The following is a 26,044-nucleotide window of genomic DNA, read 5'->3' as shown; positions in this document are numbered from 1 at the left end:
GTCATTCATTTTGGTGTTTTTTGCGGAGGAGATCTTAGTCGTGATTTTACGTCTAACTAAGATATTTAGTGCAGTATTTCTCAAATAACAAAAATTTGCATGAAAATGAGTCGTCTCTTGTTGAGTGACAACAACTTTAATTGAAGAATCTCTACTGTTGACCAATCACTGACAAATGGGGCGTGGACTTCGGCTCCGGCTTGTCTCTCGGAAACTTTTTTGTGTGCCCGAACAGTCGGGAGAAGAGAAGAAGAAAACCCTCACCGAAGTCCAAAACAAACAAACAAAACTTCCCAAAATGTTGCAATAATATATGCAGGAACTCTTCCAAACGGTTTCTGCTGGGACGCATGCAGACGCCTTATCGAGGCTACTGTTATTCTGATGCCACCATGGAATCTGTGATGATACATTGGGTTTATATAGCGCTTTTCTAGGGCTCTTTCACATGCTCACTCATCCTCTCCTTCTCAAAACACTTTAGAGGAAAACATCCAAGTCCCTTCTGACCTTCTCATCCAATATTTTGAGGCGAAAAGAGAGAATGCATCGCGTTTGGGTTATTTAGTGCTTTTCGAATATATACAATATATATAAAACTTAGCAGACACTTTTATCCTAAGTGATTTACAGTACATTAAGTGCATACCTTTTTAATATAGGGGTGTGGTCCCTGCTGGGGGAAAAAATGGAAGTATTTGCCCCAGTGATGCTTTACAATGAGTTAAAGATATACATCGGTAAAAATGATTTACTAGATGGTGCTGACGGACATGGACAATATATCCCGTGGATGGAGAACCCTGCTGAATGACTGGACGGGGACAATATATCGAACTCTCAAGAGACAAAGAAAGGACGAAGGGTTTGCGTTATGATTAACATGGTGTGATTGTGGTAGAGTACAGGAACTCAAGTCCCTTTTTGTTCTCCCATTCTGGAATTACCTCCCGATCAAATACCCGACCGATCAAATACCCGACCGTGTTACCTCCCAAGATAATTTTCTTCGGTCAACGTCACTGCTTGTTTTGATATTAGTTTTTTTATGATTTATGTGTTTTTTGTATCGCTAGGTATTACTGCTGCACTGTTGAAGTTAAAGAAAACACACATTTAAGCTGCATCTTCGATTAACATCTGCAAATCTGTGTACGCTACCAATTAACTTTAATTTAATCACGTTGTGTGTGTGTGTGTGTGTGACTGAACTTGTCTTGTTCTTGTAGGATGACTCCGGGGCCATCCCAGACTACAGTCAAATGAAGAAGATGGATCTCCAACCTGGGACGGCCTATAAATTCAGAGTGGCCGGGATCAACACATGTGGCCGGGGGAACTTCTCAGAGGTCTCAGCCTTCAAGACCTGTCTACCAGGCTTCCCCGGAGCTCCCTGTGCTATCAAGATCAGCAAGGTAAAACATTTGCATTTTTACACAACACATATGAAGGCAACATGTACAGTTGTTGGTCCCATGTTCCATGAGCTGAAATAAAAGATCCCAGAAATGTTCCATACGCACAAAAAAGCTTATTTCTCTCAAATGTTGTGCACAAATTTGTTTACATCCCTGTTAGTGAGCATTTCTCCTTTGCCAAGATAATACATCCACCTGACAGGTGTGGCATATCAATACGATGATTAAACAGCACGCTCATTACACAGGTGCACCTAGTGCTGGGGACAATAAAAGGCCACTCTAAAATGTAATGTGCAGATTTGTCACACATCACAATGCAACATATGTCTCAAGTTTTAACCTGTCTGGGAACGGGGTTCCACACCCCGTTCCGCTAGCGGAACCCCTCGCCAACAGCCAATGAATTTGCAGGGCGCCAAATTCAATCAACAGAAATCTCATAATTCACATTTTTCAAACATACAAGTATTAGACACCATTTTAAAGATAAAATTCTCGTTAATCCAACCAGAGTGTCCGATTTCAAAAAGGCTTTTCGGCGAAAGCAGAACATATCATTATGTTAGGTCAGCAACTAGTCACAGAAAGCATACAGCGATTTTCCAACCAAAGAGAGGAGTCACAAAAAGCAGAAATAGAGAGAAAATGAATCACTAACCTTTGATATTCTTCATCAGATGACACTCCCGGGACAACATGTTACACAATACATGTATGTTTTGTTCGATCAAGTTCATATTTATATCCAAAAACCTCAGTTTACATTTGGCTTTGCCTCCAAAACATCCTGTGAATTTGCACAGAGCCACATCAAATCACAGAAATACTCATAATAAACATTGATAAAAGATACAAGTGTTTTTCACAGAATTAAAGATATACTTCTCCTTAATGCAACCGCTGTGTCAGATTTCAAAAAAACTTTACGTAAAAAGCAAACCATGCAATAATCTGAGTACGGCGCTCAGAAAACAGATATCCGCCATGTTGGAGTCAACAGAAGTCAGAAATAGCATTATAAATATTCACTTACCTTTGATCTTCGTCAGAATGCACTCCCAGGAATCCCAGTTCCACAATAAATGTTTGTTTTGTTCGATAAAGTTAATCTTTATGTCCAAATACCTCCTTTTCGTTCGCGCGTTTAGCACAGTAAATAAAATTCATGACCTATCACTAGGTGCAGACGAAAAGTCAAAGTTCCGTTACAGTCCGTAGAAACATGTCAAACGAAGTATAGAATCAATCTTTAGGATGTTTTTAACATAAATCTTCAATAATGTTCCAACCGGAGAATTCCTTTGTCTTCAGAAATGCAATGGAACTCAAGCTAACTCTCTCACGTGAACGCGCCTGGTCAGCTCGTGGCACTCTGGGAGAGACCTTACTCATTCCCCTCTAATCGCCCCCACTTCACAGTAGAAGCATCAAACAAGGTTCTAAAGACTGTTGACATCTAGTGGAAGCCGTAGGAAGTGCAATATGACCCCATAGACACTGTGTATTTGATAGGCCAAGAGTCGAAAAACTACAAACCTCAGATTTCCCACCTCCTGGTTGGAATTTTCTCATACCTTTTCACCTGCCATATGAGTTCTGTTATACTCATAGACAGCATTCAAACAGTTTTAGAAACTTCAGAGTGTTTTCTATACAAATCTACTAATAATATGCATATCTTAGCTTCTGGGCCTGAGTAGCAGGCAGTTTACTCTGGGCCCGCTTTTCATCCAATTAAGGGAGCGTGTAATTGGCATGCTGACTGCAGAAATGTTCACCAGAGCTGTTGCCAGAGGATTGAATATTAATTTCTCTGCAATAAGCTGCCTCCAACATCGTTTTAGAGAATTTGGCAGTACGTCCAACCGGCCTCACAACCGCAGACCACGTGTAACCACGGCCAGCCCAGGACCTCCACATCCGGCTTTTTCACCTGCGGGATCGTCTGAGACCAGCCACCCGGACAGCTGATGAAACTGGGGGTTTTCACAACTGAAGAATTTCTGCACAAACTGTCAGAAACCGTCTCAGGGAAGCTCATCTGCGTGCTCGTTGTCCTCACCAGGGTTTCTCACCAGGGCAAATGCTCACCTTCGATGGCCGCTGGCACGCTGGAGAAGTGTGCGACTTCACAGATGAATCCCGGTTTCAACTGTACCAGGAAGATGGCGTTGTGAGTGCGAGCGGTTTGCTGATGTCAACGTTGTGAACAGAGTGCCCCATGGTGGGGTTATGGTATGGGCAGGCATAAGCTACAGACAATGAACACAATTGCATTTTATCAATGGCAACTTGAATGCACAGAGATACGAGATCCTGAGGTCCATTTTTGTGCCATTCATCCGCCGCCGTCACCTCATGTTTCAGCATGATAATGCACGGCTCCATGTCGCAAGGATCTGTACACAATTCCTGGGAGCTGAAAATGTCCCAGTTCTTCCATGACCTGCATACTCACCAGACATGTCACCCATTGAGCATGTTTGGGATGCTCTGGATCGACATGTACGACAGCATGTTCCAGTTCCCGCCAATATCCAGCAACTTCTCACAGCCATTGAAGAGCAGTGGGATAATATTCCACAGGCCACAATCAACAGCCTGATCAACTCTATGTGAAGGAGATGTGTCACGCTGCATGAGGCAAATGGTGGCAACACCAGATACTGACTGGTTTTCTGATCCACGCCCCTACCTTGTTTTAAGGTATCTGTGACCAACAGATGCACATCTGTATTCCCAGTCATGTGAAATCCATAGATTTAGGGGTCTAATGAATTTATTTAAATTGACTGATTTCCTTTATATGAACTGTAACTCAGTAAAATCTTTGAAATTGTTGCATGTTGCGTTTTATATTTTTGTTCAGTGTCGTTTATTTAACTACGACAGTTGGTTAAAAACATGTGTTTGAACGTCCTTTGCCCAGGGAGCGTTATTTTAATGTTTTTGTTTCTTTTGAATTTGTGTTCGTGTTCGTAGCTCAAAACACCATGTCAGAGGTCAGTAGTGTTACATTTGTCTCACTGGAGTTTAAAGTTTCTCTCCCTTCCCCTCTCTCTCTCCCTACTCCTCCCCTCTCTCTCTCCCCACTCCTCCCCTCTCTCTCTCCCCACTCCTCCCCTCTCTCCCTCCCCACTCCTCTCTCTCTCTCTCTCCCCTCTCTCTCCCCACTCCTCCCCTCTCTCTCTCCCTCCCCACTCCTCCCCTCTCTCTCTCCCCTCTCTCCCTCTCCCTCCCCACTCCTCTCTCTCTCTCCCCTCTTCCCTCTCTCCCCTCAGAGCCCAGACGGCGCCCACCTGACCTGGGAGCCCCCGTCGGTCACATCTGGTAAGATCATTGAGTACTCGGTGTACCTGGCCATCCAGAGCGCCCAGAGCGGGGAACAGGCCAAGCCCACCACCACCACCACCCCAGCCCAGCTGGCTTTCATGCGGGTGTTCTGTGGGCCTAACCCCTCCTGCCTGGTGCAGTCGTCTAGCCTCTCCAACGCACACATAGACTACACTACCAAGCCTGCCATCATCTTCCGCATCGCAGCCCGCAACGAGAAAGGCTACGGCCCTGCCACGCAGGTCAGGTGGCTCCAAGGTACGGAACGCTAAGCTAGCCTGTTTTCCTCTGTCTGTAAGTCCTTATTGTGTTTTTGTATTTTGTGCTGCTCTTAAGTGAAACAGAGCTCCCATTGATCTTCACCAAGGGAATTAATTCAATGTATAAATACAGATAAATAAAGGTTGATATTCTATTATACCAGAGGACTCTGGTTATTGTTAATGGAACAAATTCAAACTTGACTTGTGTTGACCTTGATATATTGAAATGATGATTGACGGACCCCATAGCAACCACCATACTTCATGATGCTCTTTCGTTTTTAAAAAATAAAAAGCTAACTTGTTTGCCACCTTTACTCTTTGAGAAAACTTTTTAGTTTTTAAAGCGTCTTTGAGATTCCCGTTGTAATGAAAAGTGCTGTAATAAAATATATTAATACAATCCTATGTCCTCTCCCTGTAGAGGTAGGTAAAGATGGCGTTGCGGCTAAACCTACTGCTAAGAGACCAGGCTCCTCGCCTGACATGTGAGTACCATTCATCCCTCTCTCTGTCTCTCTCTCTGTCTCTCTCTTATCCACATGAAATAATAGGTTATTTAACTATACATTCCCCCCCCCAAAAATGCTATGAATTTATTTGCAAAAGTAGAAATGCAAAAGTATTTGAACAAAGTACTTGAGTAGTCAGTTGTGATCAAGCCCAGTCACCCCTCTATCATAATTCGTAACTTTACGCTTAATTCGTCCGCTGTTGATGCAGTCCCAAAAGGCTTTGCATGTCAGCAATTAACTTTTCGAGAGAGAGAGAGAGAGAGAGAGAGAGAGAGAGAGAGAGAGAGAGAGAGAGAGATTTATATTTCATGTTTATCTAAGATCTTGATCAGAAACTCATCGTACCGGCTGAGTTTCTGATCAAGATCTTAGATAAACATGAAATGACCTCGGGAATCGATAGAACATCACTCAGAGATGCACAAAAAAAACCTAAATAACATTTAACACGGGTGAGCCTTAAACTCTGACCTTTATTCTCAGCTCCACTCCTAACGCTCTCTCATGACTCTGCAGCCCCCCCGTCTATGTTCATCTGTTGAATCGTGTTGTTTCTCTCCTTTAGGAAAGCTGCTGGTCCAAAGAAGGCCAGATCAGACCAGTAAAGGGGTTTCCTTCTTCTCCCTTTGTTGTCCCATGATGATTATGACTGAGCTGAATACAATACCTTCCTACTGAATACAACACCACAGCCTCAACCAGCCCCCCCACCAACACCCCTGACCAACTATCTACAGTATCCTTGCCTCAACCTCAGTCCCCAAACCTGGACCCAGACCGCCCCCCCCCCCCCCCCCCCCCCAAAACTACCTATCATTTACAAAATGGCCGCAAGAAAACCCCAGATGAAAATAATCCCAGAGCCCTGCCCTCATCACTGGAGGTTGTGGTGCCACGGACACCTTGTTTCAACCTCGTGTTCTTCATTGGTTTATTACTGATCTTCTGTTAAAACGGTTGAAAGCACATAATTCTTGCTTTTTTTCTCTTTTTTTTGTGATTTTCGGTGAAATCAAAAAATACAAAAAAAACTGTTGAGTCCGCTTTAACTGTAGTTGCTCTAGCTAGTTCTTTTAGTCTCTGTCCCATGCCTTTTCCCCCATCTCACGGTTTATCAACACAAGCAATACACAGCACAAATAGCTGTGTATGTCCTATGATTTGCGTGTCGGTTCGATTGGTCACATTTTAGAAGGATCAGATGGTTGCTATAGTAGACGGTTGGAACAGAAGAACACGGCGTCACCACGTTGTCATGGGGAGGAAAACACACCGATGGAAAACAGACAGCACTTGGGGAGGACAGAGTGTTTCTCCATTGAAGGGGGAATCGTCATCGACCGATTTAAGACTCCGTATTTGTCCTGGCTATCGTCTTGCTTTGTGACATGACATCACTGTGTTCATGCGTACCCACGTCACAGGGTGTAAAGGAACAAGAGTTTCACTCAAGTAAAGGAAAAAGGAAGTGTTTTTTTTTTGGTGTAGGTTTTAGGAGGCGACTTTATTCTCTCGTCTGTTTCCTTTCGTTGGAGGATGTGTGGACACTGACTTGACTGCCAGCCAGGGTGAAAAGTACAATGTTTTTTTTTTTACAGCCCTATTCGATAGGTAATTTGACACTTATTTCAGAATTGGTGGTCTAATGAACCGTTAAATAAGGACTTTTTGTACTTGCTCTGCTGCGGAAGATGAAAGAACAGAACGCAAGATTTGACTGAGAGGCGATTGGATTTTGTTTTTGTTTACTTTCAGTTTTTTTTATTTTTTTATTAAAGGAATTGATTTGCAGAAGAAAAGCTTATTTTCACCGGTCCTCCTCCTCGTCTCTACCTGTTGATAGTCCATAGAATGCATTTGTTGACATCTATGGAATCTAGAAGGTTCTTTATCCAAGCCTTGTTTTTAGAGTTCTGAAAAATAACTGGGATATTTTCTGCCCCCCCCCCAAAAAAAAAATTGCGGACAAACTGTTGATATTGATAACCATTCACATTACTTTTGGTGTATTGTTGTTGTTATTATTATTATTATTTGCTTTACATATGTTTAGGTATGCAAGTGTGTGTCATGTGACAAATGTTTTCCATGTAGTTGGCATGCATGTCTTTTTTGAACAGAGCATTTTATTTACCTAGAGGTGGGAAATGTTCGTTATGAAGAATGATTGAATGGTGCAGCAGCAAGACAGGGTTTGAGCTCAGTTGTAAATTAGTTCCTTCCTTCACGTAGCAAGTAAAGTTAAAAAAATAAAATTAAAAAAATGCCCTTTTTTATATAATTATCTGTAACAAAAATGTTTTTACATGTTTGTCATCTCGGTTGCTTTATGTCTTGATATATATATATAAAAAAAAACTAAAAAAAACGGAAAAAGGAAATGTCTTGTCTCCCTGCTCAGTAAAGTAACCAATTGTCATACTTGAGTAAAAGTAATGATACCTTAATAGAAAATGACTCGAGTGAAAGTTACCCAATAAAATCCTACTTGAGTAAAAGTCAGAAAGTATTTGGGTTTTTAGTATTAAAAGTGAATATAATTGCAAAAATATACTTAAGTATCAAAAGTAAATGTATAAATCATTTCAAATTCCTTATATTAAGAAAACCAGACGGTACGATGTTCTTGTTTAATTTACGGCTAGCCAGGTGCACACTAACACTCAGACATCATTACAGATAGCCAGGGCAACACTCCAACACTCAGACATCATTACAGATAGCCAGGGCAACACTCCAACATAATTTACAGATAGCCAGGGGAACACTTCAACACTCAGACATTATTTACAGACAGCCAGGGGAACACTCCAACACTCAGACATTATTTACAGATAGCCAGGGCAACACTCCAACACTCTGACATCATTTACAGATAGCCAGGGGCTGACATCATTTACAGATTGACAGGGGAACACTCCAACACTCAGACATCATTTACAGATAGCCAGGGGAACACTCCAACACTCAGACATAATTTACAGATAGCCAGGGGAACACTCCAACACTCTGACATCATTTACAGATAGCCAGGGGCACACTACAACACTCAGACATCATTACAGATTGACAGGGGAACACTCCAACACTCAGACATCATTTACAGATAGCCAGGGGAACACTCCAACACTCAGACATAATTTACAGATAGCCAGGGGAACACTACAAGTGAGTCCACCAGATCAGAGGCAGTAGGGATGACCAGGCATTTTCTCTTTAAACTGGTGAATTAGACAGTTTACCTCCTGCTAAGCATCCAAAATGTAACGAGTCCTTTTGGGTGTCATGGAAAATGTATTTTGGAAAATGTATTTTTTTTAGGAATGTAGTGAAGTAAAAGGTGTCAAAAATATAAATAGTTAAGTACAGATACCCCCCAAAAAAACGACTTAAGTAAAAATACTTTAAAGTACTACTTAAGTACTTTACGCCACTGCTTGTCTCCCTGCTCAGTAATGTCTTGGTGTTATCAGTTTCTCCTCTGACTAAATGTAGACCAGCCAACCAGGGAAAATAGTATTTTTTTTTTTTGCTGGTTGTTACAGGCTGGTCAAACAATGATTGGGTGATACGAAGTTAGGCCCAGATGTCACGTAAAATGTTGATTTAAGGCCATTTTCAAGGTTAAAATGGGCACAAGAGAAATTATAGTACATATAGGGTAAATATCCTTAACCTTTTAAACAGTGGATTATCAAACAAACACAAACTATGGAATGGATGCGTTTTTAAAAAGTTAAAAGCGTAATAACTGAATGAAATGACGTGCAAATATACAGAAAATACACAAAAAATATGTTGTATAGCTACAGTTGTGGTCTGGTCCTTACTGGTCCTTACTGGGATGATGTACTGTAGAACCTCTCTGCAGGAGACCAGGAGAACTTTACTTCGTAAGAGTCTGACTTTGTGGGCCAGAGATATTGACACTGTAATGTCATTTTTTTTAAGCGGTAAAATATACAAGCAGACAAATAGGATAGTCACAGATTGTGAACAAATTCAGTGATCATATCTACGAATGGACTATTTAATCATACATACTTAGACTATGGCATAAACATTTATAGTTGATATTTTTGGCATTCTTAAAGCCATGCATATACACTTGTTCAATCATTTTTGGTCAAACTTGGGCATTAGCAAACAAAAACTGTTTTTCTCATTATACAGTTGAAGTCGGAAGTTTACATACACTTAGGTTGGAGTCATTAAAACTCGTTTTTCAACCACTCCACAAACGTCTTGTTCACAAACTATAGTTTTGGCAAGTCGGTTAGGACATCTACTTTGTGCATGACACAAGTCGTTTTTCCAGCTTTGCTGCAGGAGGGTCTGGTGCACTTCACAAAATAGATGGCATCATGAGGCAGGACAATTATGTGGATATATTGACGCAACATCTCAAGACATCAGTCAGGAAGTTAAAGCTTGGTCACAAATGGGTCTTCCAAATGAACAATGACCCCAAGCATACTTCCAAAGTTGTGGGAAAAGGTATTGGTATTGGCCATCATAAAGCCCTGACCTCAATACAATAGAACACTTGTGGGCAGAACTGAAAAAGCGTGTCCGAGCAAGGAGGCCTACAAACCTGACTCAGTTACACCAGCTCTGTCAGGAGGAATGGGCCAAAATTCACACAACTTATTGTGGGAAGCTTGTGGAAGGCTACCCAAAACGTTTGACCCAAGTTAAACAATTTAAAGGCAATGGTACCAAATACTAATTGAGTGTATGTAAACTTCTGACCCACTGGGAATGTGATGAAAGAAATTAAAGCTGAAATAAATAATTCTCTCTACTATTATTATGACATTTCACATTCTTAAAATAAAGTGGTGATCCTAACTGACCTAAAACAGGGAATTTTTACTAAGATTAAATGTCAGGAATTGTGGAAAAACTGAGTTTAAATGTATTTGGCTAAGGTGTATGTAAACTTCCGACTTCAACTGTATATATTCCCTCGAACTACTCGGAGACACTTTTGGAAAAATAAACACTTTAACTTGAGGATCGGACATCCTGGGGCAGTGATATTGGGACTAAGGGGTTTAAGTGTAACTAACATCCGAATATATACTTAAATATACATATTTGGGACATGACAATGAATTGGAGATTTGATGTTGATAATGACAAATACATAGACTTTCTAAAGCATTAGAGGCCATCTGTGTTGAGCTATTCAAGTTGTTAAAGGAGAATTCAGCCACAATTTAAAAGTTTGTCATGAAGAAAACACTTAATCCAAGAAAAATCTGTTATTCAATACTGAACAAAAATATAAACACATGTAAAGTTAAATAAAAGAGCCAAGAACTGTTCCATACACACACAAAGCGGTTTTCTCTCAAATTGTGTGTACAAATTTGTTTACATCCCTTTCAGTGAGCATTTTTCCTTTGCCAATATAATCCATCCACCTGACAGGTGTGGCATATCAAAAAGCTGATTAAACATCACGATCACCTCCCGATGTGCTTTCACCACCCTGTGAAGTTCATCATTTCTGTAATCTGTAGCCTAATAAACTATAGTTTCCCAAGTTATAGTGGGGGGGGGATCACACACACCGTGTCGTGTGATGAACTGTCATTGGTCTATTATAATCAGATCACATTGTGACATCATGATGTGGGCTCAAAGTTCCATCCCACCTGAACAGGCTGAAATTCCAGTCATTTGTTTTCAAACAGCTCTTACACAAAAAAGGGCATTATCATCATTTTCACAATTTCAGAGTGTTATTTCGATCTCAAACTAGGGCTGGGCGATACCAGTATCGCAAATTAAGTTTTTCACTGCACTGCCCCTTTAACATTTGCCAGACTGACTGACTGACTGAGCTACCACAATAGCCACGGTGTGTCCAGAAACAACCCCTACTGCCCAGAGTCTAGACACTTGTGGAGATCTGAGAGGTATTAGTGGTGACATGGTGAGAGCTCCACCTCACCCTCTGATAGGCTTGGTGGAATTTTACTTTACACCTGTCCAACTCTCAGATCTAATGGGTAGGGGAAAAGGGGTTGCTTCTGGACAGGACCCCACAACTCTCTCAGCTCTAAGGGGTAGGGGAATAGGGGTTGTTTAGGGGAATAGGGGTTGTTTAGGGGAATAGAGGTTGATTAGGGGAATAGGGGTTGTTTAGGGGGATAGGGGTTGTTTAGGGGAATAGGGGTTGTAATTGTTTCATTCACGGTATGGGCAGCTGTTAATTGTTTAATCGATAATTGATTCATAGAATGGAGTTAGAAGGGTGAACTCCTCCTTCGAAAGGACAGGAAGTGTTGATTGTGCACTTAACCAATGACCGGCATTCCACATTTAACTCCACCCAGGTGATAATCTAAATATGATGGGTTATTTTTTTTATATATGAAAAAAATGGAAAACAAGCATTTTTTATAATTTCTATTCAAAAACCAATTTAAAAAAAATAAAAAATCCCGAAAACGTTCCCGATTTTCTCCATTTTACCTCGGAAAACAAATGATCAAAACGTACCGTAATCTTACCTCAGAAATCTTGACATAATGTTGTCCACCACACAGGCTAATTATCTTGACCACCATAACAACATAGACACCAAAATGTTCTGTCAATTCTCCAGATCAACATTAATTAACTTTGGCTGTTGTTCAATCATGTGCATTATCACACCCGCACTTTATCACTTGACTGTCATTCAGAAAATCCTGAATCAGCTGATATTTTTCCCCAAGTAACTAAACAGCTAGACATCAAATTCGCACCCAACAGCTATTATGCATAATTATTGAAGAACCCTGTTAACTGAGGTTACAGTGCACTTCTGAGATTTCCATACAAAAAAAGAGTGTAACGCTTCATTGAGGTCAATTTTTCTCCACTTCCTGACTGACGTGCCCAAAATAAACTGCCTGTTACTCAGGCCCAGAAGCCAGGATATGCATATAACTGGTACCATTGGATAGAAAACACTTTGAAGTTAGTATAAATGTTAAGATAATGTATGAGACTATAACACAACTGATATGGTAGGAGAAAATCCAAAGAAAAACCAACAGGAAATTATATATTTTTTGAGAGCCCATGCTCTTACAATGGAAAGCTATGGGTCATATGCAATTCCAGCTCCCAGATTGCAATTCCAATGGCTTCCACTAGATGTCAACAGTCTTTGATCAAGGTTTCAGGCTTGTTTCTTCCCAAACGCGGAATAATTTTGAGTTTTAGTACTTGGAGTCACAGTTGGAAATCAGTCTGTGGGCACGACGAAGAGGACGCGCACCTGCTCATTTTACTTTTCCTATTGAACATACTTCTTTCCGTATGAAATATTATAGTTTAATTACATTTTAGGATACCTGAGGATTGAATAGAAACGTAGTTTGGCTTGTTTTAACAAAGTTTAGCGGTAGATTTTTGGATTCTTTTCTCTGCATGTTGAACAAGTGGATTACTGAAATTGATGGCGCCAACTAAACTGACTTTTTGGGATATAAAGAAGGATTCTACCTAACAAAACGACCATGCATGTCGTAGCTGGGACCCTTTGGATTGCAAATCAGAGGAAGATTTTCAAAAAGTAAGTGAATATTTAATCGCTATTTGTGATTTTATGAAGGCTGTAATGGTTGAAAAATATTTTGATGTGGGGCGCCACCCTCAAACAATCGCATGGCATGCTTTCGCAGTAAAGCCTACTGTAAATCGGACAGCGCAGTTAGATGAACAAGACTTTAAGCTTTTAAACGATATAAGACACTTGTATGTACCTAAATGTTTAATATCCATAATTTTTACGATTATTTATTTGAATTGCGCGCCCTCCAATTTCACTGGAAGTTGTCGACATTCTAATTAAGGGGTCCTTATTACATTGTAGTTAATTGTAATAACTCATAGTTACACTGTAATAACTCATAGTTACACTGTAATAACTCATAGTTACACTGTAATAACTCATAGTTACACTGTAATAACAACATGTAGCTGGTGGTAATTACAGAGGTGGAACAACAAATGCTTGTTTCCGTGCTTGTTACAAGTGGGCAAGTGTCCACTACATTCACCAATTTAGTGTTTTGTTTCTTCTCCTCCGGCTGTATCCGATTCAGTAATAACTGTCATAAGGTTGTAATCTCTTGTGGACAGATGCGCTGGGTGTTTTGAGATTACAAAGATTAGAGGAGGCTCAAATTACCTACCCATGAATGCATACTCTCCCTAATCTCCATTTAATGGTGTTGCACTGGCCTCCAACTGGGTTACCTTGGTTTATAGAAACAGACCTCACCGACTGGGGGTCTACCATACGGGTGTCATCTCAGATTATAATAATATTTAAAAAATATATACTTATAATAAATGTGTACTTTACCAATTATGACAACCTGAACCTCCTTGCCATCCAAATAAAAGGATAAACCCATAAGTACACCACAGAGTACAAGTAATATCTGTATAAGTACAATGTAATTACTAGGTTTAGCTAGTTAAAATAAGTGTATCTTGAGGGGAACTTACTTGTAATTAATGTGTACTTATACAGAAATTAATTAATGTGTACTTATACAGAAATTAATTAATGTGTACTTATACAGTAATTAATTAATGTGTACTTATACAGTAATTAATTAATGTGTACTTATACAGTAATTAATTAATGTGTACTTATACAGTACATTACCCATCCTGACAACCTGGCCTTCATTTTAAAGCTTCTGGAAGCACCATCCAAGCAAGAAAATAAACACACCACAGACTACATGTAATGTTAGTATAAGTACAATGTAATTAATAGGTGTTACACAGAATTTAGCGAGTTAAAATTATTGTATTTCTATGTAATTACTTATTACTCATTACAAAGTGAAAATACCTACAAAAAAAGATTAACTTGTACTTTAATTAAACTTTATTGCAACATGTAAAAATATCCAAAAGAATGATTTTTATTCTTAATTAACTGATTAATTAGATTAAACAAAGTCCTAGTCAATAACATAAATCTCTAGCCTACAGTAAACTAGATCATTGCGTCCCAACTCCAGGACCGCACCTTTTTAAGTTAAGAACACATTCTTATTTTCAATGACAGCCTAGGAACAGTGCCTAGTTCAGCGGCAGAACGACAGATTTTTTTAAACCTCGTCAGCTCAGGGATTCGATCTTGCAACCTTTTGGTTACAAGTCCAACGCTCTAACCACTAGGCTACCTGCCGCCCCTGCTGTCTCTAACTGTGAATGATTGGCTATGAAAAGCCAACTGACATTTACTCCTGAGGTGCTGACAACCACTGTAATTATTATTATCTGACCCTGCTGGTCATCTATGAACGTTTGAACATCTTGGCCATGTACTGCTGTGGGGAGAACAGCTGATAATAATGGCCAGAAGGAAGCAAATGGAATAGCATAAAAATACCTGGAAGCCAATGTGTTTGATGTATTTGATATCATTCCACTCCAGTCATTACCACGAGCCCATCCTCCCTAATTAAGGTGCCACCAACCTCCTGTGCTGTACACACAATGAAATCATTACAAGCAAATATTTTCCATCTGGTAAAAGCGACAACACTGATGCCGATACAACAGCGCCCTCTGTCTTCTGCAGCATAACATTGCAGGCTGCCATTATGGTCACGTGATAACAACACTGTAGTCAATGTAAACAGTCAGCTAGCATTTTTTACTAGGGAGCAAACTATTCTCTGCATTGATAGCTAGTTTACTGTATTACCGCATTATTACACGCCTTAACACGATGTATTAGATATACCAGACGTTCGTAGATGTTCTTACTTACGTTTGCATTTGGTTGAAGAAGCCAGCTTTATCAACAAGAGAGCTTAGCTAGCTAACGTTAACCATTCTTCTGTAACTTACCATGGACCAATATAGTATTTTGGGTAGAATAGGAGAAGGAGCACATGGCATTGTTTTCAAAGCAAAACATATCGAGGTATGGATTAAAATCTGTTTATTTGACTTTACTCAGCTAGCTAACTAACGTTAGATGTATACTGTAGATAGCTAGCTCTTTGGCTGGGTGGGTATAAACGTAATTTGTGAAACATTCCAACAGGAATATGTTCCAAAAACTTAGTAAATAACACAAGGTCGCCAACAAACAACGCAATCAAAGTTGTATAGCGGCAGAATAAGATACCGGGTAGGGAGTGGGCTATTTAATTACTTTTTTCACTCACCACGTTTATTCTAAAAAAATGTGTGTCGTTATTCTGGTAGCCTACGGACAAACATTACGAGTAAGCTTCGTGGTGAGTTGATGCCTATTCGGAAGCAAGTTATTAAATGATACCCACCCTGTTTGGCTAGCAGACAGTCAACCCATCGTCAGTAATATAACCGTCTCAAGCAGTGTCTTAACGTTACGCTCTTTTCTCTGTCATTTAGACTGGAGAGACTGTGGCTCTGAAGAAAGTGGCTCTGAGAAAGTTGGAGGACGGGATCCCCAACCAAGCCCTCAGGGAGATCAAGGCTTTACAGGAGATTGAAGACAACCAACACGTGAGTTATCAATTTGGGACTCCCGAGTGTCGCAGCGGTCTTAGGCGCGCTACATCTCAGTGCAAGAGGCGTCACTATACTACCTGGTTCGAATCCAGGCTATATCACATCCGGCCATGATTGGGAGTCCCATAGGGCGGCGCACAATTGGCCCAGCGTCATCCGGGTTTGGCCGGTGTAGGCCGTCATTGTAAATAAGAATTTGTTCTTAACTGACTTGCCTAGTTAAATAAAGGTACATTAAAAACATATATATATATATAATTGATATAGCCTAACCCTCAGAATATTGCCCAAGTGAATTGTATAATTGCACTTGTACACCCCCCCTCACGGATAACAAGCCACCGCTACACGGCTACTCTTGAGAAACACTTTCCTTCCATCTCCATGTGTTGTAGGTGGTGAAGCTAAAGGACGTGTTTCCCCATGGTACAGGGTTCGTCTTGGTGTTCGAGTACATGCTCTCTGACCTGTCTGAGGTCATCAGGAACTCTCAGAGGCCTCTCACCGAGTCACATGTCAAAGGTTACATGATGATGCTACTCAAAGGGGTTGCCTTCTGCCACGAGAACTCCATCATGCACAGAGTGAGACACACACACACACACACACACACACACACACACACACACACACACAATGTGACGTCACTCACGCTCTTATAACACACACACACACACACACACACAATGTGACGTCACTCACGTTCTTATAACACACACACACACACACAATGTGACATCACTCACGTTCTTATAACACACACACACACACACACACACACAATGTGACGTCACTCACGTTCTTATAACACACACACACACAATGTGACGTCACTCACGTCCCTCTAACACACACACACACACACACACACACACACACACACACACACACACACACACACACACACACACACACACACAAACACAATGTGACGTCACTCACGTCCCTCTAACACACACATTGTGTCTGCGTTGTTCCCTGGTTATAAGCCGTATAATAAGGAGCTGTGTTTTTGTCTCTCTGCAGGATCTGAAACCAGCCAACCTGCTCATTAGCTCTACAGGTCATCTGAAGATAGCAGACTTCGGCCTGGCCAGACTTTTCAACAACGACGGAGAGCACCTCTACAGCCATCAGGTGGCCACCAGGTACACTGCATACCATACAAACCAGTTTGACCCGTTCACTGCAGGCTTACATGGGCTGTGATCTTTTTTTTTTTTTTCACTAATTGAACTTCTGACCAATAACATCAGTACTTTTCACATCATCATCTCGTTCACAGCTGATTTGATTGGTCAAAAGGAAAAATTGGTGGGGGGGGGGAAAAGGATCAGAATTGGGCTGCCTGTGTAAACACAGCCATGATGTCTTAGCTGAGGTAATCATTTCTTACTTAAGCCATCGACGACTCCCCTGCATCGCACTCTGTTCAGAGCCCGTCTTCTCCAGCTCGTCCACCCCATGTGGGTATTAATAGGAACCAATAATGATCACGCTCTGTGTGTTTTCAGGTGGTATCGAGCACCAGAACTGCTCTATGGGGCAAGAAAATACGACGAAGGTGTAGATCTCTGGTAAGAGGATTCCGTTTCTCGTGTCGCTGATTGATTAATTAATCAATCAAACAGATTAATTGATTTGATGCTTTCATTTGATATCATATCCTACAATAACAGGTCAGTGGTAATGTGTTTAAGAGAGAGCTAAGTAAATCAACCATTTCTTATCTACTGTATCAGTAATGATGAGGTGTTTCCTGTAGAGCAGATGGCTGTAATGATGAGGTGTTTCCTGTAGAGCAGATGGCTGTAATGATGAGGTGTTTCCTGTAGAGCAGATGGCAGTAATGATGAGGTGTGTCCTGTAGAGCAGATGGCTGTAATGATGAGGTGTTTCCTGTAGAGCAGATGGCTGTAATGATGAGGTGTTTCCTGTAGAGCAGATGGCTGTAATGATGAGGTGTTTCCTGTAGAGCAGATGGCAGTAATGATGAGGTGTGTCCTGTAGAGCAGATGGCTGTAATGATGAGGTGTTTCCTGTAGAGCAGATGGCTGTAATGATGAGGTGTTTCCTGTAGAGCAGATGGCAGTAATGATGAGGTGTTTCCTGTAGAGCAGATGGCTGTAATGATAAGGTGTTTCCTGTAGAGCAGATGGCAGTAATGATGAGGTGTTTCCTGTAGAGCAGATGGCTGTAATGATGAGGTGTTTCCTGTAGAGCAGATGGCTGTAATGATGAGGTGTTTCCTGTAGAGCAGATGGCAGTAATGATGAGGTGTGTCCTGTAGAGCAGATGGCTGTAATGATGAGGTGTTTCCTGTAGAGCAGATGGCTGTAATGATGAGGTGTTTCCTGTAGAGCAGATGGCAGTAATGATGAGGTGTTTCCTGTAGAGCAGATGGCTGTAATGATGAGGTGTTTCCTGTAGAGCAGATGGCTGTAATGATGAGGTGTTTCCTGTAGAGCAGATGGCTGTAATGATGAGGTGTTTCCTGTAGAGCAGATGGCAGTAATGATGAGGTGTGTCCTGTAGAGCAGATGGCTGTAATGATGAGGTGTGTCCTGTAGAGCAGATGGCTGTAATGATGAGGTGTTTCCTGTAGAGCAGATGGCAGTAATGATGAGGTGTGTCCTGTAGAGCAGATGGCTGTAATGATGAGGTGTTTCCTGTAGAGCAGATGGCAGTAATGATGAGGTGTTTCCTGTAGAGCAGATGGCTGTAATGATGAGGTGTTTCCTGTAGAGCAGATGGCAGTAATGATGAGGTGTTTCCTGTAGAGCAGATGGCTGTAATGATGAGGTGTTTCCTGTAGAGCAGATGGCTGTAATGATGAGGTGTTTCCTGTAGAGCAGATGGCTGTAATGATGAGGTGTTTCCTGTAGAGCAGATGGCAGTAATGATGAGGTGTGTCCTGTAGAGCAGATGGCTGTAATGATGAGGTGTGTCCTGTAGAGCAGATGGCTGTAATGATGAGGTGTTTCCTGTAGAGCAGATGGCAGTAATGATGAGGTGTTTCCTGTAGAGCAGATGGCTGTAATGATGAGGTGTTTCCTGTAGAGCAGATGGCTGTAATGATGAGGTGTTTCCTGTAGAGCAGATGGCAGTAATGATGAGGTGTGTCCTGTAGAGCAGATGGCTGTAATGATGAGGTGTTTCCTGTAGAGCAGATGGCAGTAATGATGAGGTGTTTCCTGTAGAGCAGATGGCTGTAATGATGAGGTGTTTCCTGTAGAGCAGATGGCAGTAATGATGAGGTGTTTCCTGTAGAGCAGATGGCAGTAATGATGAGGTGTGTCCTGTAGAGCAGATGGCTGTAATGATGAGGTGTTTCCTGTAGAGCAGATGGCTGTAATGATGAGGTGTTTCCTGTAGAGCAGATGGCTGTAATGATGAGGTGTTTCCTGTAGAGCAGATGGCAGTAATGATGAGGTGTGTCCTGTAGAGCAGATGGCTGTAATGATGAGGTGTGTCCTGTAGAGCAGATGGCTGTAATGATGAGGTGTTTCCTGTAGAGCAGATGGCAGTAATGATGAGGTGTTTCCTGTAGAGCAAATGGCAGTAATGATGAGGTGTGATGAATATGTATGAACTTTCCAATTTGTAAGTCGCTCTGGATAAGAGCGTCTGCTAAATGACTTAAATGTAAATGTAAATGATAAGGTGTTTCCTGTAGAGCAGATGGCTGTAATGATGAGGTGTTTCCTGTAGAGCAGATGGCAGTAATGATAAGGTGTGTCCTGTAGAGCAGATGGCTGTAATGATAAGGTGTGTCCTGTAGAGCAGATGGCAGTAATGATAAGGTGTGTCCTGTAGAGCAGATGGCAGTAATGATAAGGTGTGTCCTGTAGAGCAGATGGCTGTAATGATAAGGTGTGTCCTGTAGAGCAGATGGCAGTAATGATGAGGTGTGTCCTGTAGAGCAGATGGCAGTAATGATAAGGTGTGTCCTGTAGAGCAGATGGCTGTAATGATAAGGTGTGTCCTGTAGAGCAGATGGCAGTAATGATAAGGTGTGTCCTGTAGAGCAGATGGCTGTAATGATAAGGTGTGTCCTGTAGAGCAGATGGCAGTAATGATGAGGTGTTTCCTGTAGAGCAGATGGCAGTAATGATCAGGTGTGTCCTGTAGAGCAGATGACCCCAGTCTCTACTGATGTATCTAACCCCAGTCTCTACTGTCCACAGGGCAGTGGGATGTATCTTTGGGGAACTTCTGAATAACTCCCCTCTGTTCCCTGGAGAGAATGACATAGAACAGCTGTGTTGTGTTCTCCGAGTCCTGGGGACCCCCAACCAGCGCATTTGGCCGGTGAGACTGCTCTCTGTCCATCTGTCCATAAAACACAATTTGAGGGATATTCTACTGTATATTAGGTAGCATGGGTGGGAAAAGTACCCCATTGTCATACTTGAGTAAAAGTAAAGATACCTTTTAATAGAAAATGACTCAAGTAAAAGTGAAAGTGAACCGGTAAAATACTACTTGAGTAAAAATCTAAAAGTATTTTGGTTTTAAATATACTTAAGTATCAAAAGTAAATGGAATTGCTAAAAGTATTCATAATTTCAAATTCCTTATATTATGCAAACCAGCCAGCTCAATGTTTATTTAATTTTTATGTTTTATGTTTTATTTATTTAATGATAGCCAGGGGCACACTCCAACACTCAGACATTATTTGACAAACAAAGCATTTGTGTTTAGTGAGTCCACCAGATCAGAGGCAGTAGGGATGACCAGGGATTTTCTCTTTAAGTGGGTGAATTAAACAGTTTACCTCCTGCTAAGCATCCAAAATGTAACGAGTACTTTTGGGTGTCAAGGGAAAATGCATGGAGTAAAAAGTACATTATTTTCTTTAGGAATGTAGTGAAGTAAAAGTTGTTAAAAATAAATATAAATAGTAAAGTAAAGATACAGATACCCTCAAAAAACAACTTAAGTAGTACTTTAAAGTATTTTTACTGAAGTACTTTACACCACTTCGGTAGTAGTTATAAAAATGGGTTAGCTGTCTGTCAATCAAAACAAAACATATTGGCTTAATGTTCATCATCCTGTCTGTATGTCTGTCTGCCTGCCTGTCTGCCTGTCTGTCTGTCTGTCTCTGTCTGTCTGTCTGTCTGTCTGTCTGTCTGTCTGTCTGTCTGTCTGTCTGTCTGTCTGTCTGTCTGCCTGCCTGCCTGTCTCTCTGTCTGTCTGTCTCTCTCTGTCTCTTTTTCAATTCAATTTAAGGGTCTTTATTGGCATGAGGAACATATGTTTACATTGCCAAAGTTAGGGAAATTGATAATAAACAATAAAAAATGTACAGTAAATATTACACTCACATAAGTTCCAAAAGAATAAAGACATATCATATTATGTGCAAATAGTTAAAGTACAAAATGGAAAATAAATAAACATAAATATGGATTGTATTTACAATGGTGTTTGTTCTTCACTGGTTGACCTTTTCTTGTGGCAACAGGTCACACATCTTGCTGCTGTGATGGAACACTGTGGTATTTCACCCTGTAGATATGGGAGTTTAATCTGAGGGATTATGTCTCTCTAATATGGTCATACATTTGGCAGGAGGTTAGGAAGTGCAGCTCAGTTTCCACCTCATTTTGTGAGCAGTGAGCACATAGCCTGTCTTCTCTTGAGAGCCAGGTCTGCCTACGGCGGCCTTTCTCAATAGCAAGGCTATGCTCACTGAGTCTGTACATAGTCAAAGCTTTCCTTAAGTTTGGGTCAGTCACAGTGGTCAGGTATTCTGCCACTGTGTACTCTCTGTTTAGGGACAAATAGCATTCTAGTTTGCTCTGTTTTTTTAATTCTTTCCAATGTGTCAAGTAATTATCTTTTTGTTTTCTCATGATTTGGTTGGGTCTAATTGTGTTGCTGTCCTGGGGCTCTGTGGGGTGTGTTTGTGTTTGTGAACAGAGCCCCAGGACCAGCTTGCTTAGGGGACTCTTCTCCAGGTTCATCTCTCTGTAGGCGATGGCTTTGTTATGGAAGGTTTGGGAATCAATTCCTTTTAGGTGATTGTAGAATTTAACGTCTCTTTTCTGGATTTTGATAAATAGCGGGCATCAGCCTATTTCTGCTCTGCATTCATTATTTGGTGTTTTACGTTGTACACAGAGGATATTTTTGCAGAATTCTGCACGCAGGATCTCAATTTGGTATTTGTCCCATTTTGTGAATTCTTAGTTGGTGAGCGGACCCCAGACCTCACAACCATAAAGGGCAATGGGTTCTATAACTGATTAATGTATTTTTAGCCAGATCCTAATTGGTATGTTGAATTTTATGTTCCTTTTGATGGCATAGAAGGCCCTTCTTGCCTTGTTTCTCAGATCGTTCACAGCTTTGTGGAAGTTACCTGTGGCGCTGATGTTTAGGCCAAGGTATGTATAGTTTTTTGTGTGCTCTAGGGCAACGGTGTCTAGATGGACACCCCAACAGGACGGGTAGCCTACTCTCATCAGAGAGGTCTTTGAAACCTTGAATAAGGGTTTCAAATTTGGGGAAATGACACTCTCTAATTGTTTTATATTTTTGACATTTTGTCAGGAAATGCAGCTCTGTCTCAGGTTCTGCTGTTGTGCAGTGGTTGCACAGCCTTTCCTCTACAGGAAGCCAGGTTTTCCTGTGTCTACTCTTCTCAATGTCAAGGCTGTGCTCACTGAGCCTGTACTTTGTCAAGGTTTTTCTAAGGTTTTGATCAGTTACCATGGTCAAATATTTAGCCACGGTGTGCTGTCGATTTAGGGCCAGATAGCACTGCATTTTGCTTTGTGTTTGTGCTTTTGTTTCCCAATAAGCAATATAGTTTTGTTTTGACTGTGTTGTAATTTGGTTTATTCTGATTGATTGGATGTTCTGGTCCTGAGGCTTCAGTGTGTTAGTAGAACAGGTTAGTGAACTCAGCCCCAGGACCAGCTGGATGAGGGGACTGAGGCTTCAGTGTGTTAGTAGAACAGGTTTGTGAACTCAGCCCCAGGACCAGCTGGATGAGGGGACTGAGGCTTCAGTGTGTTAGTAGAACAGGTTAGTGAACTCAGCCCCAGGACCAGCTGGATGAGGGGACTCTTTTCTTTGCTCAGCTCTTGGCATTGCAGGGCTTGGTAATGATATGAGAGGGGGGTCACTGTATTTTAGATGTTTCCAAAACTTAATTGCTCTTTTTTGAGTTTTTATTATTAGTGGATATTGGCCTAATTCTGCCCTGCATGCATTGTTTGTAGTTTTCCTCTGGACATGTAGGATAATCTTACAGAACTCTGCATGCAGGGTTTCAATGGGGTGTTTGTCCCATTTGATGAAATCTTGCAAGTGGACCCCACACCTCGCTGTCATAAAGTGCGATTGGTTCAATGACATATTCAATTAGTTATAGCCAAATTTTAATGGGTATTTCCATTTGAATTTGCTTTTTAATGGTGTAGAATGCCCTGCGTGCTCTCTCTCTCAGTTCATTCACTGCCTCATTAAGGTGTCATTAAGGTGTCTCACTCCGTCTCTGTCTCTCTGTCTCTCTCTCTCTCTGTCTCTCTCTGTGTGTCTCTTTCTCTCTCTCTCTGTCTCTCTCTCTGTCTCTCTCTGTGTGTCTCTTTCTCTCACTCCGTCTCTGTCTCTCTGTCTCTCTCTCTCTCTGTCTCTCTCTGTGTGTCTCTTTCTCTCTCTCTCTGTCTCTCTGTCTCTCTCTCTGTCTCTCTCTGTGTCTCTCTTTCTCTCTCTCTCTGTCTCGCTCTATCTCTCTCTCTCTGTCTCTGCAGGAGATCACAGAGCTGCCTGACTACAATAAGATCACTTTTAAGGAGAACCCTGCCATCCCTCTTGAGGAGATAGTTCCTGATACCTCACCTCAGGCTGTGGATCTGCTCAACAAGTTCCTGGTCTACCCCTCTAAACAGAGGATCAGCGCCAGACAGGTCAGAAACGGTTCTAGAATAACAGGATAGAACCTCTGAACGGTTCTAGAATAACAGAATAGAACCTCTGAACGGTTCTAGAATAACAGAATAGAACCTCTGAACGGTTCTAGAATAACAGAATAGAACCTCTGAACGGTTCTAGAATAACAGAATAGAACCTCTGAACGGTTCTAGAATAACAGAATAGAACCTCTGAACGGTTCTAGAATAACAGAATAGAACCTCTGAACGGTTCTAGAATAACAGAATAGAACCTCTGAACGGTTCTAGAATAACAGAATAGAACCTCTGATAAGCTGTATAGCAGGGAAGCTTTTTGTTTGCATTGATTGATAAGAACAGCTTCAAACTGGTTATCGTCCTCAACTGTCTGCCAGCCCATTATGATAGTTGAAAGCCAAGATGAGAGCCTGGTCCCAGATCTGTTTGTGCAGTCTTGCCCACTCCTATAGTCCATGTCTAGTGCCACAGATCTGGGACGACCAGGCTAGGAATGAGAGATTGAAACAGAAGTTCAGTTTGTCTCACACCCACCTCTCTGTCTCTGTCTCTCTCTCTCAACTCTCTGTCTGTCTCTCTCTCTCAACTCTCTGTCTGTCTCTCTCTCTCAACTCTCTGTCTGTCTCTCTCTCTCAACTCTCTGTCTGTGTCTCTCTCTCTGTCTGTCTGTCTCTCTCAACTCTCTCTCTGTCTGTCTGTCTGTCTGTCTCTCTCAACTCTCTGTCTGTCTCTCTCTCTGTCTGTCTCTCTCAACTCTCTGTGTGTCTCTCTCTCTCTCTCTCAACTCTCTGTCTGTCTCTGTCTCTCTCAACTCTCTGTCTGTCTCTGTCTCTCTCAACTCTCTGTCTGTCTCTCTGTCTGTCTCTGTCTCTCTTTCAGGCCCTGCTCCATCCCTATTTGTTCTCTGAGCCGCTGCCGGCCCACCACTCGGAGCTGCCTATCCCCCAGCACGGAGGGAAACATTCCCGTCAGCGACTCCAGCCTCCTGTAGAATTCTCTGTAGATCTGCCCCTCTCAGAGAGCCTGGTGGACCCTGCTTTAGTCCAGGGACATGCCTGGTGTCTATGATTGACTGACCCCCAATGCTTTTCATAGCCTGGTTGAGAGTAGCACTTATCCTGGTTTAATCAGGTTTTATGTTTGACTGTCAGAGCCTGGTGGACCCTGCACTGGTACAATGTGTGTATGACTGTTCTTCATGTTCATCCCAGGCTGCTTAAACCAGGGGTGTATTCACTAGAAAACCAAACGGAACCAAATGGGACCAAACGGAATTTGTCCAATAGAAAACCCTTGTTCTCGTAGCAAAACGTTTTCCATTGCAAAACTGTTTTGCAACGGTGTGTGACTAATGAATACATCCCAGAATGTAGCCTGGTGGATCCTGCTCTGGTCCAAGGACACGCCTGGTGTCATCCATCCTAGCCTGAGTTCCAGATCTGTTTGTGCCGTCTTGCCGTCTCCATTTGCTGTCATTGTTATGGAAGTTGGGAGTTGGCAAGACACCACAAACAGATCAGGAACTCAGGCTATGTTAATTCCACCATAGAATATTTATATTGGTATGTACATAATGCTGTGATGTGAAAGCCATGTGATTTTCTTAATTCGTGTGTTTGTTGTTCTGCAGGTTTCAGGTGTGTGTGTGTGTGTGTGTGTGTGTGTGTGTGTGTGTGTGTGTGTGTGTGTGTGTGTGTGTGTGTGTGTGTGTGTGTGTGTGTGTGTGTGTGTGTGTGTGTGTGTGTGTGAGACAGTATGGACATCCTTGCTGACTCATGATGCTCATTGTTGTAGCGTTGACTATCATTAAATGTGAAGAATGTATATTATCACATCAATTCTCTGTGTGTAATTTAATTACGCCATTAAACTAATCATGTAACTTTAATTAACTAGGAAGTCGGGGCACCACGGGAAAATGTTTAAAGAGTTTCTATTTTCTGAATTAACTCTTCAGATATTTTCATATCTTATCGATTACAGTCACTTATTAATGTATTATTACCTCATCAGTCATATTCTGAATGTCGCAAACTCTTGGATATCTGCAC

At 41.5% G+C, this 26,044-nt stretch overlaps 2 protein-coding genes across 5 annotated transcripts in view; both read left to right on the top strand.

Annotated features, from left to right (window-relative positions):
- Positions 1-8,038, top strand: part of hcfc1b (host cell factor C1b) — a 55,430-nt gene extending 47,392 nt beyond the window's left edge. For all 4 annotated transcript variants that reach the window (XM_071373307.1, XM_071373306.1, XM_071373305.1 and 1 more), the window contains 4 exons: positions 1,230-1,415; positions 4,703-5,012; positions 5,442-5,505; positions 6,098-8,038. In XM_071373307.1, the coding sequence (XP_071229408.1) occupies positions 1,230-1,415; positions 4,703-5,012; positions 5,442-5,505; positions 6,098-6,137 (600 nt within the window). In that variant the 3' untranslated portion in view covers positions 6,138-8,038. The remainder of the gene's footprint in view (positions 1-1,229; positions 1,416-4,702; positions 5,013-5,441; positions 5,506-6,097) is intronic.
- A 7,060-nt stretch (positions 8,039-15,098) lies between these two features.
- On the top strand, positions 15,099-25,827 carry cdk20 (cyclin dependent kinase 20). The gene is made up of 8 exons (XM_071373303.1): positions 15,099-15,490; positions 15,946-16,059; positions 16,461-16,649; positions 17,092-17,213; positions 17,580-17,642; positions 20,253-20,376; positions 23,835-23,990; positions 24,873-25,827. Exons 1-8 carry the CDS (start codon positions 15,416-15,418, stop codon positions 25,059-25,061), a joined length of 1,032 nt encoding a protein of 343 aa, XP_071229404.1. The 5' UTR covers positions 15,099-15,415; the 3' UTR covers positions 25,062-25,827.
- Positions 25,828-26,044: the final 217 nt, after the last annotated feature.

This window comes from Salvelinus alpinus, chromosome 28 (assembly GCF_045679555.1).
Source record: "Salvelinus alpinus chromosome 28, SLU_Salpinus.1, whole genome shotgun sequence".
NCBI classification, from domain to species: domain Eukaryota; kingdom Metazoa; phylum Chordata; class Actinopteri; order Salmoniformes; family Salmonidae; genus Salvelinus; species Salvelinus alpinus.
The sequence above is the reverse complement of the archived record's forward strand: the minus strand, read 5'-3'. Positions and strand labels throughout refer to the sequence as shown.